The sequence below is a fragment of the Heterodontus francisci genome, chromosome 23 (assembly GCF_036365525.1).
Source record: "Heterodontus francisci isolate sHetFra1 chromosome 23, sHetFra1.hap1, whole genome shotgun sequence".
Taxonomy (NCBI): Eukaryota; Metazoa; Chordata; class Chondrichthyes; order Heterodontiformes; family Heterodontidae; genus Heterodontus; species Heterodontus francisci.
In genome coordinates, this window is record NC_090393.1 from 11,384,281 (window position 1) to 11,396,872 (window position 12,592).

At 44.9% G+C, this 12,592-nt stretch overlaps 1 protein-coding gene across 1 annotated transcript in view; it reads left to right on the forward strand.

Annotated features, from left to right (window-relative positions):
- Positions 1-12,592, forward strand: part of LOC137382574 (tricarboxylate transport protein B, mitochondrial) — an 80,853-nt gene that overhangs the window by 34,723 nt on the left and 33,538 nt on the right. The window contains exons 2-3 of the mRNA XM_068054679.1: positions 4,817-4,924; positions 8,061-8,160. Coding sequence (XP_067910780.1) covers positions 4,817-4,924; positions 8,061-8,160 — 208 coding nt within the window. The remainder of the gene's footprint in view (positions 1-4,816; positions 4,925-8,060; positions 8,161-12,592) is intronic.

Below are 12,592 nucleotides of genomic sequence, written 5' to 3' on the forward strand. Positions count from 1 at the left end.
CTGCTCTCACCTGATGTCCACACAGAGTACTCCTGGTATTGGGGAGATGGGTGTGTCAGCGGTGGTGGGGGGAGGGGCGGTGCAGAGATTGGGGTAGGTGCTTTAGATGGCAAAATCAAGTTTGGGAAGTGGAGAGTTTTTTTCTCTCAATCTAAAACTGTTTTTATTTTGACACCATTTGAATTGAAATTCTGAAGATCAGTCGATGTCTGTATGACACATTTACACTGTGAAATTTGCTTCTCTCAGCCTAGTTTTCTCTAGAGGCTCAGAGGCTGCCAAAAGGAGAAGGGAGCCAGGATTAAGCAGCGGATTAGACAGTCGCTGGAGTCCAGATTAACCGGCACTGATATAAAAGCAGGGTCTTCGGTTTCACAGCATTTTTAGCATTGCAGCAAAGCGACAATAGTTCACTGGTGGAGACAGTCTTATATAAAAGTGGGGCTGGTTTACGCACGATTTTCCACTGTCAAGGAGACCCAAATCTTCTTGGATCCTGCAAGTTCCTGTCCTTACATTCCCCTTAAATGAGGAAGATTTCCTGGGCTCGAGTAGGTGTGTCTGTATTGATCTACACTGCACTTTCCCTATCATGAATCCAGGAAAAGGTTTCTGGAGCCCTGGGGAGAATGCAGCATTCCTACTGGAGGCAGCTTTTTCTGGGAACAACACCACACCTTAATGATTAATCAATGATTAGGAAACTGACCTGAAATTGATTAATTTTAGAGAAGATGAGAAATGATTGGAAACTGAACCTGGTGTGATCTGCTGTTTGTTAAACAGCATTGAGTGACTAGCCAGTACAAACAGGCAGCATTCCTAATGAGAATGTCGGGGGTGCCCCAGTGATAGTAACTGGACAAACAACAAACTTTCTGCCTGCGTGTTTAATTGGTTGTGTTTAGGGGCGTTGCCCTAGCAGCCAATAGAAGCTGAACTGTCTTTAAATTTGTGCTGACTCATGCATTTCAGCAATTCTTTTGTATCTGTACTTCTCTGTTTTAAATGATTTAGCCTAAAGGAGGGCTTGAATTCTCTTTCAAGGCTTGGGTGTGAGTTTTGTGTGTGTGTCAAAGTCAGCTGCAGAAGAAAAAACATTCGAAAAGTTTAAATAAACCATTTAATTTGTTCTTTTTCATGCTCTGATTGTGGCAAGTTATTGGTGTTCTGTGTGGGGTTAACCCTTCTGTAGATGCAGCCATTTCCCTTTCAAAGCCCCTGGTGCCTTTTTAGACCCAGAGTGGAATGTGTGGGGGGCGTGAAGAGTCAGTCCACTTCCTTGGTCTGTTTTACTGATTTAACTGTCTTAAAAGCAAGGTCTTTACCTGGGGGTTAGGCACAGTGATTTCAAAAGGAAGGTTACATTTTATTTTTAAAGAAAGATTTGCATTTTTATAGCGCCTTTCACGAGCACCGGACATCTCAAAGTGCTTCACTGCCAATGACGTGTAGTCACTGTTCTAATGTAGGAAATGAGAAGCCAATTTGCGCACAGCAAGCTCCCACAAACAGCCATGTGACAATGACCAGATAATCTGTTTTACTAATGTTGATTGAGGGATATATATTGGCCAGAACACCAGGGAGAACTCCCCTGCTCTTCAAAGTTAAACCATGAGATCTTTCATACCCATCTGAGAGGACAGAAAAGTCTTCAGTTTAACATCTCATGGGAAAGACGGCACCTCCGACAGTGCAGCACTCCCTCAGTACTGGACTGGAGTGTCAGCTTGAGATAATGGGGTTAAATCTCTGGAGTGACACTCAAACCCAGAATCTTCTGCTTTAGAGGCAGGAGTGCTACCCATTGAGGCAAAGCAACATCACACCATGACTTATAATATGGAACGCCCATTTATGTAACTGGAAGGAAGCCTTTTGTATAATCTAGGAGAACAAATAGCTGACTTTGAAACTGTGGTTTGATTCTGGTTTTATGGTGTTGTCGTTGGAACCCTTTCAAATAAATCCCAGGCTTGTGTTTCTCTTGTCAACTTCCTATTATCCTGTATGCAGCATGTGACATGTTTATAGAATGGGTTTGCAGGGTTCCCCTGAAGGGAGGAGAGGCAGAGGACTGGCTGTGCCTTGTTTATGGATGTTAAAGAATCCACAGCACTAGTCGGAGAAGGGCAGGGATTTCTCTCTGTTTTTGCCAAGATACCTTCCTCAACTGATGCCAGCAAAGTAAGTAAGTGTCCCTGAGACCTGCAATCCGTGAGACACAGTGTTTCCACAGTGAAATCTGCCTTTCTTATGCCAGCTTCAGGAAAGTAGGTGCGAACGTTGCACATGCCCTAATTATAATCTTCCAGAGTTCTCTTGATTCAAGAACCATTCCTTTAAATTGGAAAATTGTGCATTACACTTCCCAATTTAAGAAAGGTGAGAGAGGAAAACCAGAGAACCAGAGAATTATAGACCAGTTAGCCTAACACCAGTTGAACTTAGTAAAGTCTATAATTAAGGATAGGGTGACTGAGCACCTTGAAAATTTTCAGCTGATCAGAGAGAGACAGTATGGATTTGTAAAGGGGAAGGTTACGCCTGATGAACCTAATCCAATTTTCTGAAAATTGAACTAGGGGACAGGGGGAATGTCTATGGATGTTATTTATATGGACTTCCAGAAGACATTTGATAAAAGTCCCTCATAAGAGACTGTTAACTAAAGTTGAAGCTCATGGAATTGAAGGAAAATTATTGACCTGGTGAGGAAACAGAGCGGCAGGAGACAGAGAGTAGAGATAACGGATGGTACAGTAATTGTCAGGATGTACTAACGGTGTCCTGCAAGCATCTGTGTTGGGGCCTCAAATACTCTGTATTTTTAATGACTTAGATTGATCTGATAGAAAGCCTCATGTCCAAACTTGCCAATGGCACAGAGGAGACATTGTAAACAGAATAGATGGCAGTGTAAAATTACAGAGAGATATTGATAGATTAAGGGAATGGACAATACTGTGGCAAATGGATTTCAATCTGAGCAAATGTGAGGTCATCCACCTTGGACCTAAAAAGGAGAGAACAGGGGATTTTCTAAATGGTGAAAAGCGAGAAACAGTGAAGGTCCAAAGAGATAAAAGCAAAATACTGCAGATGCTGGAAATCTGAAATAAAAACAAAAATTGCTGGGAATACTCAGCAGGTCTGGCAGCATCTGTGGAGAGAGAAGCAGAGCTAACGTTTCAGGTCAGTGACCCTGCTTCAGAACTGGCAACGGTTAGAAATGTAATAGATTTGAAGCAAATAAGGCAGGGGTGGGGCAAAAGATAACAAAAGAGGTGTTGATAGAACAAGGTCACAGAGAATAACTGACCAGAAGGTCATGGTGCAAAGGCAAAGGGTGTGTTAATGGTGTGCTGAAAGACAAAGCGTTAGTGCAGAGAGAGTGTTAAATGACAGAATAATGAACAGCCCTGGCCAAAAGCACAAACGTGAAAAAAAAGTGGGCAGGCACATGGTTATTCAAGGTCCAAAGAGACTTTTGGGGATCCAGGTACACAGATCATTAAATGTCATGAACAATAAAATATCATGAAGAGGTACAGAAAATAATCAAAAAGGCTAATGGAATGCTGCCCTTTATATCTAGAGTTGTTGAATACAAAGGGATAGAAGTCATGCCTCAGCGATACAAAGCCCTGGTTAGACCACACCTGGAGCACTGTGAGCATTCTGGGCATCACACCTTGAAGGAAGTGCAGTGTAAATTTACCAGAATGATACCTGAACTCCAAGGGTTAAATTATGGAGAGATTACACAAACTGGGGTTGTATTCTCTGGAATTTAGAAGGTTAAGGGTTGATTTGATTGAAGTATTCAAGATATTAAGGGGAGCCGATAGGATCAATAGAGAGAAACTATTTCTGCTGGTTGGGGAGTCTGGGACTACGGGGAAGAGCCTAAAAATTAGAGCCAGACCTTTCAGGAGTGGAATTAGGAAATACTTTTACACACAAAGGGTGATAGTAGTTTGGAACTCTCCTCCACAAATGGCAATTGATGCTAGGTCAATAATTAATTTAAATCTGAGATTGATTGATTTTTGTTGTCCAAAGATATTAAGGGATATGAGGCAAAGGTGGGTATATGGAGTTAGGTCGCAGATCAGAATGAGAGGACAGGCTTGAGGAGCTGAATGGCCTCCTCCTGTTCCTGTGTTTGGTGGAGTTGGCTGAGGGGTATGGAGGGCCTCTGAACAGTCCTGATGTCTAGAGCCCTAAGAATTCTTATCCAGTTCTATTGCTATAGTGTCAGCCATGGCTCAGTGGGTTGAAAGTTCAAACCCTGTTGCAGAGATGACATAGGCTGATGCTCCAGTGCAGTACTGAGGGAGTGTTGCACTGTCAAAAGTACCATCATTAGGATGAGACATTAAACAGAGGCCCTGTCGGCCCTTTCAGGGCAGGGCATCCTGGTCAATGTTTATCCCATGAGCAACATCATTAAAGTAGATGATGTGGCTGTTATCTCATCATTGTTTGTGGGAGCTTGCTGTGCACAAATTGGTTGCTGTGTTCCTACGTCACAGCAGCAACCACACTTCAAAAGTATTTCATTGGCTGTAAAGCATGTTGGGATGTCCTGGGTTGGGGAAGATGCTATAAAAATGCAAATATCTTTCATTTGCCCTGCTCTAAGGTAAATAGACCCAGCTCTTTAAGCCTATCTGAGTGGCTAAGTTTCCTTAACTGGGAATCATTCCCCTGACTCTCCCTCAGCCTTTCCAGGATCACTAGATCACGACGTTCTGCTTTGCCGTAGGTTATTATCTGGGATTTAATTTTGGACATTTTCCTTGTGCAGGTGGGATTGCGGGAGGCATCGAAATCTGCATCACCTTCCCCACCGAGTACGTGAAGACACAGCTGCAGTTGGATGAAAAGGCAAACCCACCGAGGTACAAGGGAATTGGTAAGGATTCGGAGCCTGCACTGAGGACCCATCTTGCTTGCCGCTTCCTTTATAGGCAAATTTCAAATGAAAGTACTCGAGCTGAATAGAAAGGTTGCTCAGCTTTAGTGTTTAAGCTTAACTTTTTTTCCTCCTTTATTAATCTACACTTTACAATCCATACCCAGCAACTCTCCACTGTCCCAGCGTGAGAACAGGAGCAGGTGATTGGCTGACAGGTCTCTGTTCGGGAGTATCGGGATTTTGGCCGTGAGTTTGTCTGGGAGCACCTTGATGGCTCAGTAAAGACAAAGACTCTCTGTGTGTCTCAGCCGCACACACTCCAGGGGATTCTCTGGGTTAGTTTCCCTCATCGTGGATGGGTGGCACTCACATCACTGTACTGGGGGGTGGAAGTACCCTGGCTTAAGGGAGGGGGAGTCAGCCAGGAGTCCTGGTCCTGACCGTGATCAGGTGACTCCTTTTGAAAAGCGACTGTGGACATCATATGTGGACAAGATTGGGCTTAGCGGTGATGCTCCCCATGGCCAAATAGTCTGTACAATCTGACATGCCACTTGGATTGCCAGCTCCAGAAATGCCAATAGCCTGGTGAGTGCCAGCATCTTAAGGAGAGGAGGAAGCGGAGGGAGAAGAATGTTAAAAATAAATTCTCTGTCCTTTTAATTTACCTCCTCCTCATCTCCCTCCTCGTCTTGTGCCCTCTCCTTTGATGGTGGTGGTGTAATGAACAGGTAATATAAACACAGCTTGAATGAATTAGTCCTTAGAAGCCCCTGTGCGGTACTGAGGGAGTGCTGATCTGCCGGAGGTGCCATCTTTCAGATGAGATGTTAAACTGATCCCATGTCTGCCTGTTCAGGTGGATGTAAAAGACCCCACGGCCACTATCCAAAGAATAGCAGGGGAGTTTTCCATGCTGTCCAATATATATCCCCCAACCAGCATCACTGGAACAGATTGTCCATTTACCACATTACTGTGCGCAGATTGGTTTCCGCATTCGCTTACATAACAACGGTAAGCTCGCTTCTGAAAGTGCTTTGCTGGCTGTAAAGCACTGCAGAGTGTCCTGGGATATACGCAGATTACTTAAAGATAGTGCAAAGATAATCAAAAAGGCTGTTTCAACGTGGGCCTTTACCTCAAGAGGCCTGGAATACAAAGTGAAGGAGATGACGCTTTAGTTGCACAGAGCCTCGGTCAGACCCCCATCTGCATCACCGCATTCAGATCTGGGCACTGCACTGGAGCTACGATCTATTGGCCTTGGAGGGAGTGCAGTGCAGATTCACCAGAAGTAAACCAGGGTTTAAGGGCTAAGTTACGAGGACAGGTTGGATAAACTTGGATTGTGTTTCCATGCGTTTAGAAGGTTGAGGGGTGATCTGATCGAGATATTTAGAATTATAAAAGGATTTGATTAGGTAGACACAGAGAAACTTACGTCATCTGGTGAGGAAATTCAGAACAAGAGGGCATAATTTCAAAAAGAGAGCTTGGCCATTTTGGAGGGAAATCAGGAACCATTTTTTCACACGAATGGAAATCTGGAAATCTCTTTCCCCCAAAAGCCTGTGGATGTTGGAGCTCAGTTTTTGTTCGGAAAGGGGATTGAGGGATATGGGTCAAAATTCTGGAGCTCCCTACCGAACCTTGGGAGTACCACATCACACAGACGGCAGCAGTTCAAGAAGAAGGCCCCCCAATACATCTTCTCAAGGGCTAGAAATGCCAACCTTGGCAACAACGCTCACAGTGCAAGAACAAGAACACAAGAATTAGGAGCAGGAGTAGACCATATGGCCCATTGAGCCTGCTCCGCCATTCAATATGATCATGGCTGATCTTGGGCTTTAATTCCACTTTCCTGCCCGCTCCCCATATCCCTTAATTCCCTGCGAGACCAAAAATCTATCTATCCCAGTCTTAAATGTATTCAATGATGGAGCATCCACAACCCTCTAGGGTAGAGAATTCCAAAGATTTACAACCCTTTGAGTGAAGTAATTTCTCCTCATCTCAGTCCTGAATGATTGACCCCTTATCCTGAGACTGTGTCCCCGTGTTCTAGATTCCCTGACCAGTGGGAACAATCTCTCCGCTTCTACCCTGTCAAGCCCTTTCAGAATCTCCTGTGTCTCAATTCGATCGCCTCTCATTCTTCTAAACCCCAGAGAATATAGGCCCAATTTACTCAGCTTCTCATCATAGGTCAACCTCTCATCCCAGGGACCAATTTAGTAAATCTTCACTGCACTGTCTCCAGTGCAAGTATATCCTTTCTTAAATATGGAGACCGAACTGCACACAGTATTCCAGGTGCTGTCTCACCAACGCCCTGTACAATTTTAGTAAGACTTCCTTATTCCAGTACTCCAATCCCTTTGTAATAAAGGCCAACATGCAATTTGCCTTCCTAATAGCCTGTTGCACCTGCACATTAACTTTGTGCGTTCCTTGTACGAGTACCCCCCAAGTCTCTCTGAACATCGTCAATTACCAGTTTCACACCTTTTAAAATGTAACAATTTTTTAAAATGGGGTTGAGGTACAGATCAGCCATGATCTAACTGAAAGAAGGTGCATTTATATCATGCCTTTCTGAACATCAGGCACTTTACAGCCAGTGAAGTACTTTTGAAGTGAGGTCACTGTTGTAATGCAGGAAATGAGAAGCCAATTTGTGCACAGCAAGCTCCCACAAACAGCAATATGATAATGTCCAGATAATCTGTTTTCATGATGTCAGATGAGGGAGAAATATTGGCCAGGACACTGGGGAGAATTCCTCTGCTCTTGTTCAGTATAGTGAGGTGGGATCTTATACATCTATCCGAGAGAACAGACAGGGCCTCCGTTTAACATGTCATCCAAAAGTGGGCACCTCTGTTAGTGCAGCACTCCATCTGCACTGGCCCTGACACTGGCAAGTGACCAACTAGATTCATGGCTCAAATCTCTGAAGTGGGGACATAAACCCACAAAACTCTGATAGAGGTGCAAGTGCTACCTTCATGTGGTGTTAGAACAAGCTCGAGAGGCTGAATGGCCTACTCCTGCTGCTATGTGAAAGGGGTTAAATAAATGACAGCTCTTTCTAAGTGGAGTAGCCTGTATTGGTTTTGTTTTCTAGGTGACTGTGTGAGACAGACGGTTCAGGGACATGGAGTAAAGGGGCTTTATCGAGGTCTGAGCTCGTTACTGTACGGTTCTATCCCCAAGGCAGCTGTCAGGTATGTTCCTTGTCAGGTATGTTCCTTGTCAGGTATGTTCCTCCTGTCTCTGTTACTTGCTGTGTTGTGCAGCTAATGGTCTTGCTCTGACTGTCGGAAGTGAATGGGCCTTCAACCGCTTTATTCACCATCATTTACTCGAAAGATTCATTTCCTTTTCCCAACTTTCGCTTTCTCTTCCTGGCCCTTGTCCTCTGAAGGCATGAATTGATATTATGGGATGGTTCCATGGGCAGCAATAACCTCCCCAACCCCCACAATCATCTCCCCCAAGAGCCTGGGCTTCATGTCTGACAGCAGCTGTCAATTGGCTATTCCACACTGGGAGACTTCCTGGTCTTATCCTTGTGCAGTGTGCACGCAACGTGTGCTCTTTCCAGCAGTGATTCAATGGGAAAGCAACCCAAAGTGACAGTCCTGGCTGAGTTCATTCTCTTCCCACACTGTTTCCCCCCCCCACCCCGACTGCCCACACACACTTCCTAGCCCAGGGATGCAGAGGTCAGTCAGGGCGGGAGCTAAATGCTATGAACTTATCCGTGTCCTCTTTGTGTTCTTTGCTATGCTCACATCCTTCGACAATATTAGACGGGTATTGTCAGCTCCCACTGAGTTAGTTGAATGAAGACACCTGGTGACCAGGTAGTGATGGGGGAGTAATTACACCATTGCCATCAATCGATAGAGTACGGCTGATGTTAGGTGTAGGCTGAATGGTTTCAGCTGCAAGGTCCAGTGTGCACCAGAAGGGGACGACTGGTTGCTGGGGACCCTTAAACATTTCCCTTTCCTCTCCTTCTCGTCCATTTCCTCGCTTGCTTTCTTGTCTGTTCCCCTCCCTTCCCCCTCGTTCTCCCTTCCTTTCCTCTCATTTCCCGCCCCCCCCCCCCCTGCCTTCCCTCATTTTCTTGTCCATTTGTGGTTGCTGTGGCTCAGTTGGCTGCATTCTTGCCTCTGAGACACAAGGTTCTGGGTTCCTGTCCCATTCCAGGACTCAAGCACACAAATCAAGGGCTGATGCTCCAGTCCAAGACAGAGGGAGTGCTGCACTGTCAGAGGTGCCACCTTTTGGATGAAATGTTAATACGGTTTTCCCTCTCGGGTGGATGTAAAAGATCCCCCGGCACTATTTCAAAGAACAGCAGAGGAGTTCTCCCCCGTGTCCTAGCCATTATTTATCCCTCAATCAACATCACTAAAACAGATTATCTGGTCATTATCAGATTGATGTTTGTGGGAGCTTGCTGTGCACAAATTGGCTGCCATGTTTCCGACATTACAACAGGGACTGCACTTCATTGGCTGTAAAGCACTTTGAGACATCCATTGGTCGTGAAAGGTGCTATATAAATGCAAGTCTTTTTTTTTTCATTTCCTTGTCCCCTTCCCTTTCACCCCCCCCCCCCCACCCCTCGTTCTCATCCATTTCCTTCCCTCTCTTCTCATCCCTGACTGTCTCCCTCTACTTCCCTTTCCAAACTAGTGAAAGTCAGATGTGAGACTGATGTGAGGAAGCTCGTTTTCATGCACCAGTCTGTTGGGACGGGTTGTGGAGGAGAGCTGGAATGGTGTGAGAAGTGATTGGATGCTGTGTGAAGGGGACAGCAGGCCCTCTCTGGATCAATGAGCTAAGATGGATGAAACACTGTTCCTGCACTGTATCCATCTTCCAGTCTATTTTGAAGAAGCTGAATGGATCACCCGAGGAGAGGGAGATGTAACATTTTTAACATATGTGCCGAAATGGAGAAATTAAACAAAGGGCAAGTCTGATGTAGTGAGCCTAAAACATTGAACGAAGAATACATAACTGCTTTCAACAGTGGCCTTTAGAATTGAAGCCAATCTCTTAGTCTTCAGTTCTTTGTCTTCATCTGAGCGTCAGATTTTAACAGAGTGCAGTCTGGCTCTGGGTTATGTGGTGCCAGGGGCTCAGTGGGGAGTAAAGAGAATAAGCTGAAGAGCTTTTTAAAACCAAACACCCGAGGGCTTAGGCTTTTAACTTACTGTGTATCCTGTTGTACACTGGGCATTAGCATGGCTGCTCTTGACCGGCTCAGGACAAATTATAAGCGCATCAATGGCCCATTAATAAGTGGTCAAGCCTCTTGCATAAGGTGAACACATCACACAGGTACGAGGTCACCTGGTGTCTTCACGAGAGAAATGAAATGTTTCTTTGTTTGAAATTTGCCAGGAAAGTCACATGTTCGATTCTGTGTCTGTGCTCTCCATCACCAAGACTGCCTATTTCCCCATCCCCAACCTTGTCTCAGCCCATCTGCTGCCAACACCCTCATCCCAGACTTTACTATTCCCAGGTTTCGACTGTTTCAATGTCTCCCCTGCCAGCCTCCTTGCATTCTCTGTAAACTCGACCTCATCCAAAACTCTTGCATCCATATCCTAACTCGCACCAAGTCCATCACCTCCTGTGCTCCCTAACCTACGTTGGCTCCATGTCCGACAATGCCTCAATTATAAAATTCTCCTAAATCCCCCATAGTCTTGCACCTCCCTATCTTTTGTAACTTCCTCCAGCCTTTACAATCCTCTGAGATCTCTGCACTCCTGGCCTGTTGTTCATCTCCGATTTTCATTGCACCAACATTGGTGGCCGTGCCTTCAGCTGCCTGGGCCCTAAGCTCCGGAATTCCCTTTCTTAAACTTCCCACCTCTCTACCTCTCTCTCCTCCTTTAAAACTTACCTCTTTGACCAAACCAGTGGCCACCAGACCTAATATGTGGCTCGGTGTCAAATTTGTTTGATAATACTCCTGTGAAGCACCTCGGGATGTTTGACAATGTTAAAGTTGCTATATAAATGCAAGCTGTTGTTGGATTATGAATCTCTGTTGAATTTCAGTGAGTGAGTGGTTAATATATATTTTCTCATATCAGCCAGCAGCCTAATGAATGTGCTTTATTCCCTCTGCATTACCTTCCTATATTGTGGAGCCCAGAGTGTCAGGTTGTGCTAGAACTGGTCTTAAGGTTCCAGCATGGCTCAGTTGGTAGAATATTTGTTTCAGATTTAGAAGATCAGGGGCTCAAACCCAGAGACAAAAGCACAAAACCTAGGCTGACAATCCATTGCAGTACTGAGGGAGTGCTGCACTGCCAGAGGTGCCATGTCTTGGGTGAAACATTAAGCTAAAGGCCCACCTGCCCTCTCAGGTGGATGTAAAAGATCCCATGGCACTATTTTAAAGAGAAGCAGAGAAGTCCTGCTCAATATTTATTCCTTAATCAACATCACTCAAAACTGATTATCTGGTCATTATCACATTGTTGTTTGTGGGATCTTGCTGTGCGCAAATTGCTTGCCACATTTCCTACATCACAGCAGTGACTACACTTCAAAAGCACTTCTTTGCTGCTAAAACAGGGCTGTTCTGAGTAAAGAACACTGTACAAATGCAAGGCTTAAGTATAATTTAGCCAGGGGCCACTCTTGCAACATCATGGTTACCTCTCAGGTGTTCCAGGACGAGGAATGTGGTCACTTTAAAATTGTTTTTTTCCAGCCTAAATAAAATGACTCATGTGAGTTTGTGCATGGATGATGTGGGTAATGAGAGGGCTGTTTAGTGAGTTATGTAGAGGGTGTCTGGAGCCTGTAATGGAATGTACATCAGACAGTTTGTACATTACTTACAAAGAATTCCTAAATGACAGAGGAATAAAAGAATATTCAATAGCTGCTTTTATATTGGCATCTTGTTATCATCTTATATAGGCAAATAGGAATTGCTGGTCGGAAAAAGACCAGGATCTAGCTAGTTTGCATTCTTATAATCAACGATAAAACAATAGAGGAGTTGTTGACTAATCATAGCAATCAACTGCTATCAAAATCCTCTGTGGAGCATCTTAGAAAACATTAACTACGTTAAAAGCAACATAATTTTTTTTTAAGTGCGCGGACCCTTTAAATTTATTTGCACGGCCCCGCACGTGCAGTAACTTCAAGTGGCCGACCTGTACCTGGTCTGAGCGGGAACTTTCAGGTTGCACAGCTTAGAGGGAACATTGGTTAATGGCAGTATATAAATGCAAGTTGTTGTTGTACTTGTCTACAACAGACCCAGACATGGGGTGAGGAAGACCTCAGTGGTGGTGAGCAATGGATCTAACGTCACCTGCTCGTCCTGAGCACGGCTACACGTCACGTCTCAAATTACACTGAAACTGGATCCCCAAGAGTTATTTTCTGAAAGAAATCTGTCTCGTCTGCATTTGAATCGGTCAATATCAGCTCCGTCCTCTGTCTCCTGAGGGAGATTTTTCCATAGATTGACCACTCGCTCTGAAATATTGGGCTGAATTTTCAGCCCTCGATGGGGGCGGGCACGGAATTGCATGCCACCAGCAACATGCCAGGTCCCTGGCTCCATCCCACCCAGGGGCCATTTTCCCCAGAGGTGGGATG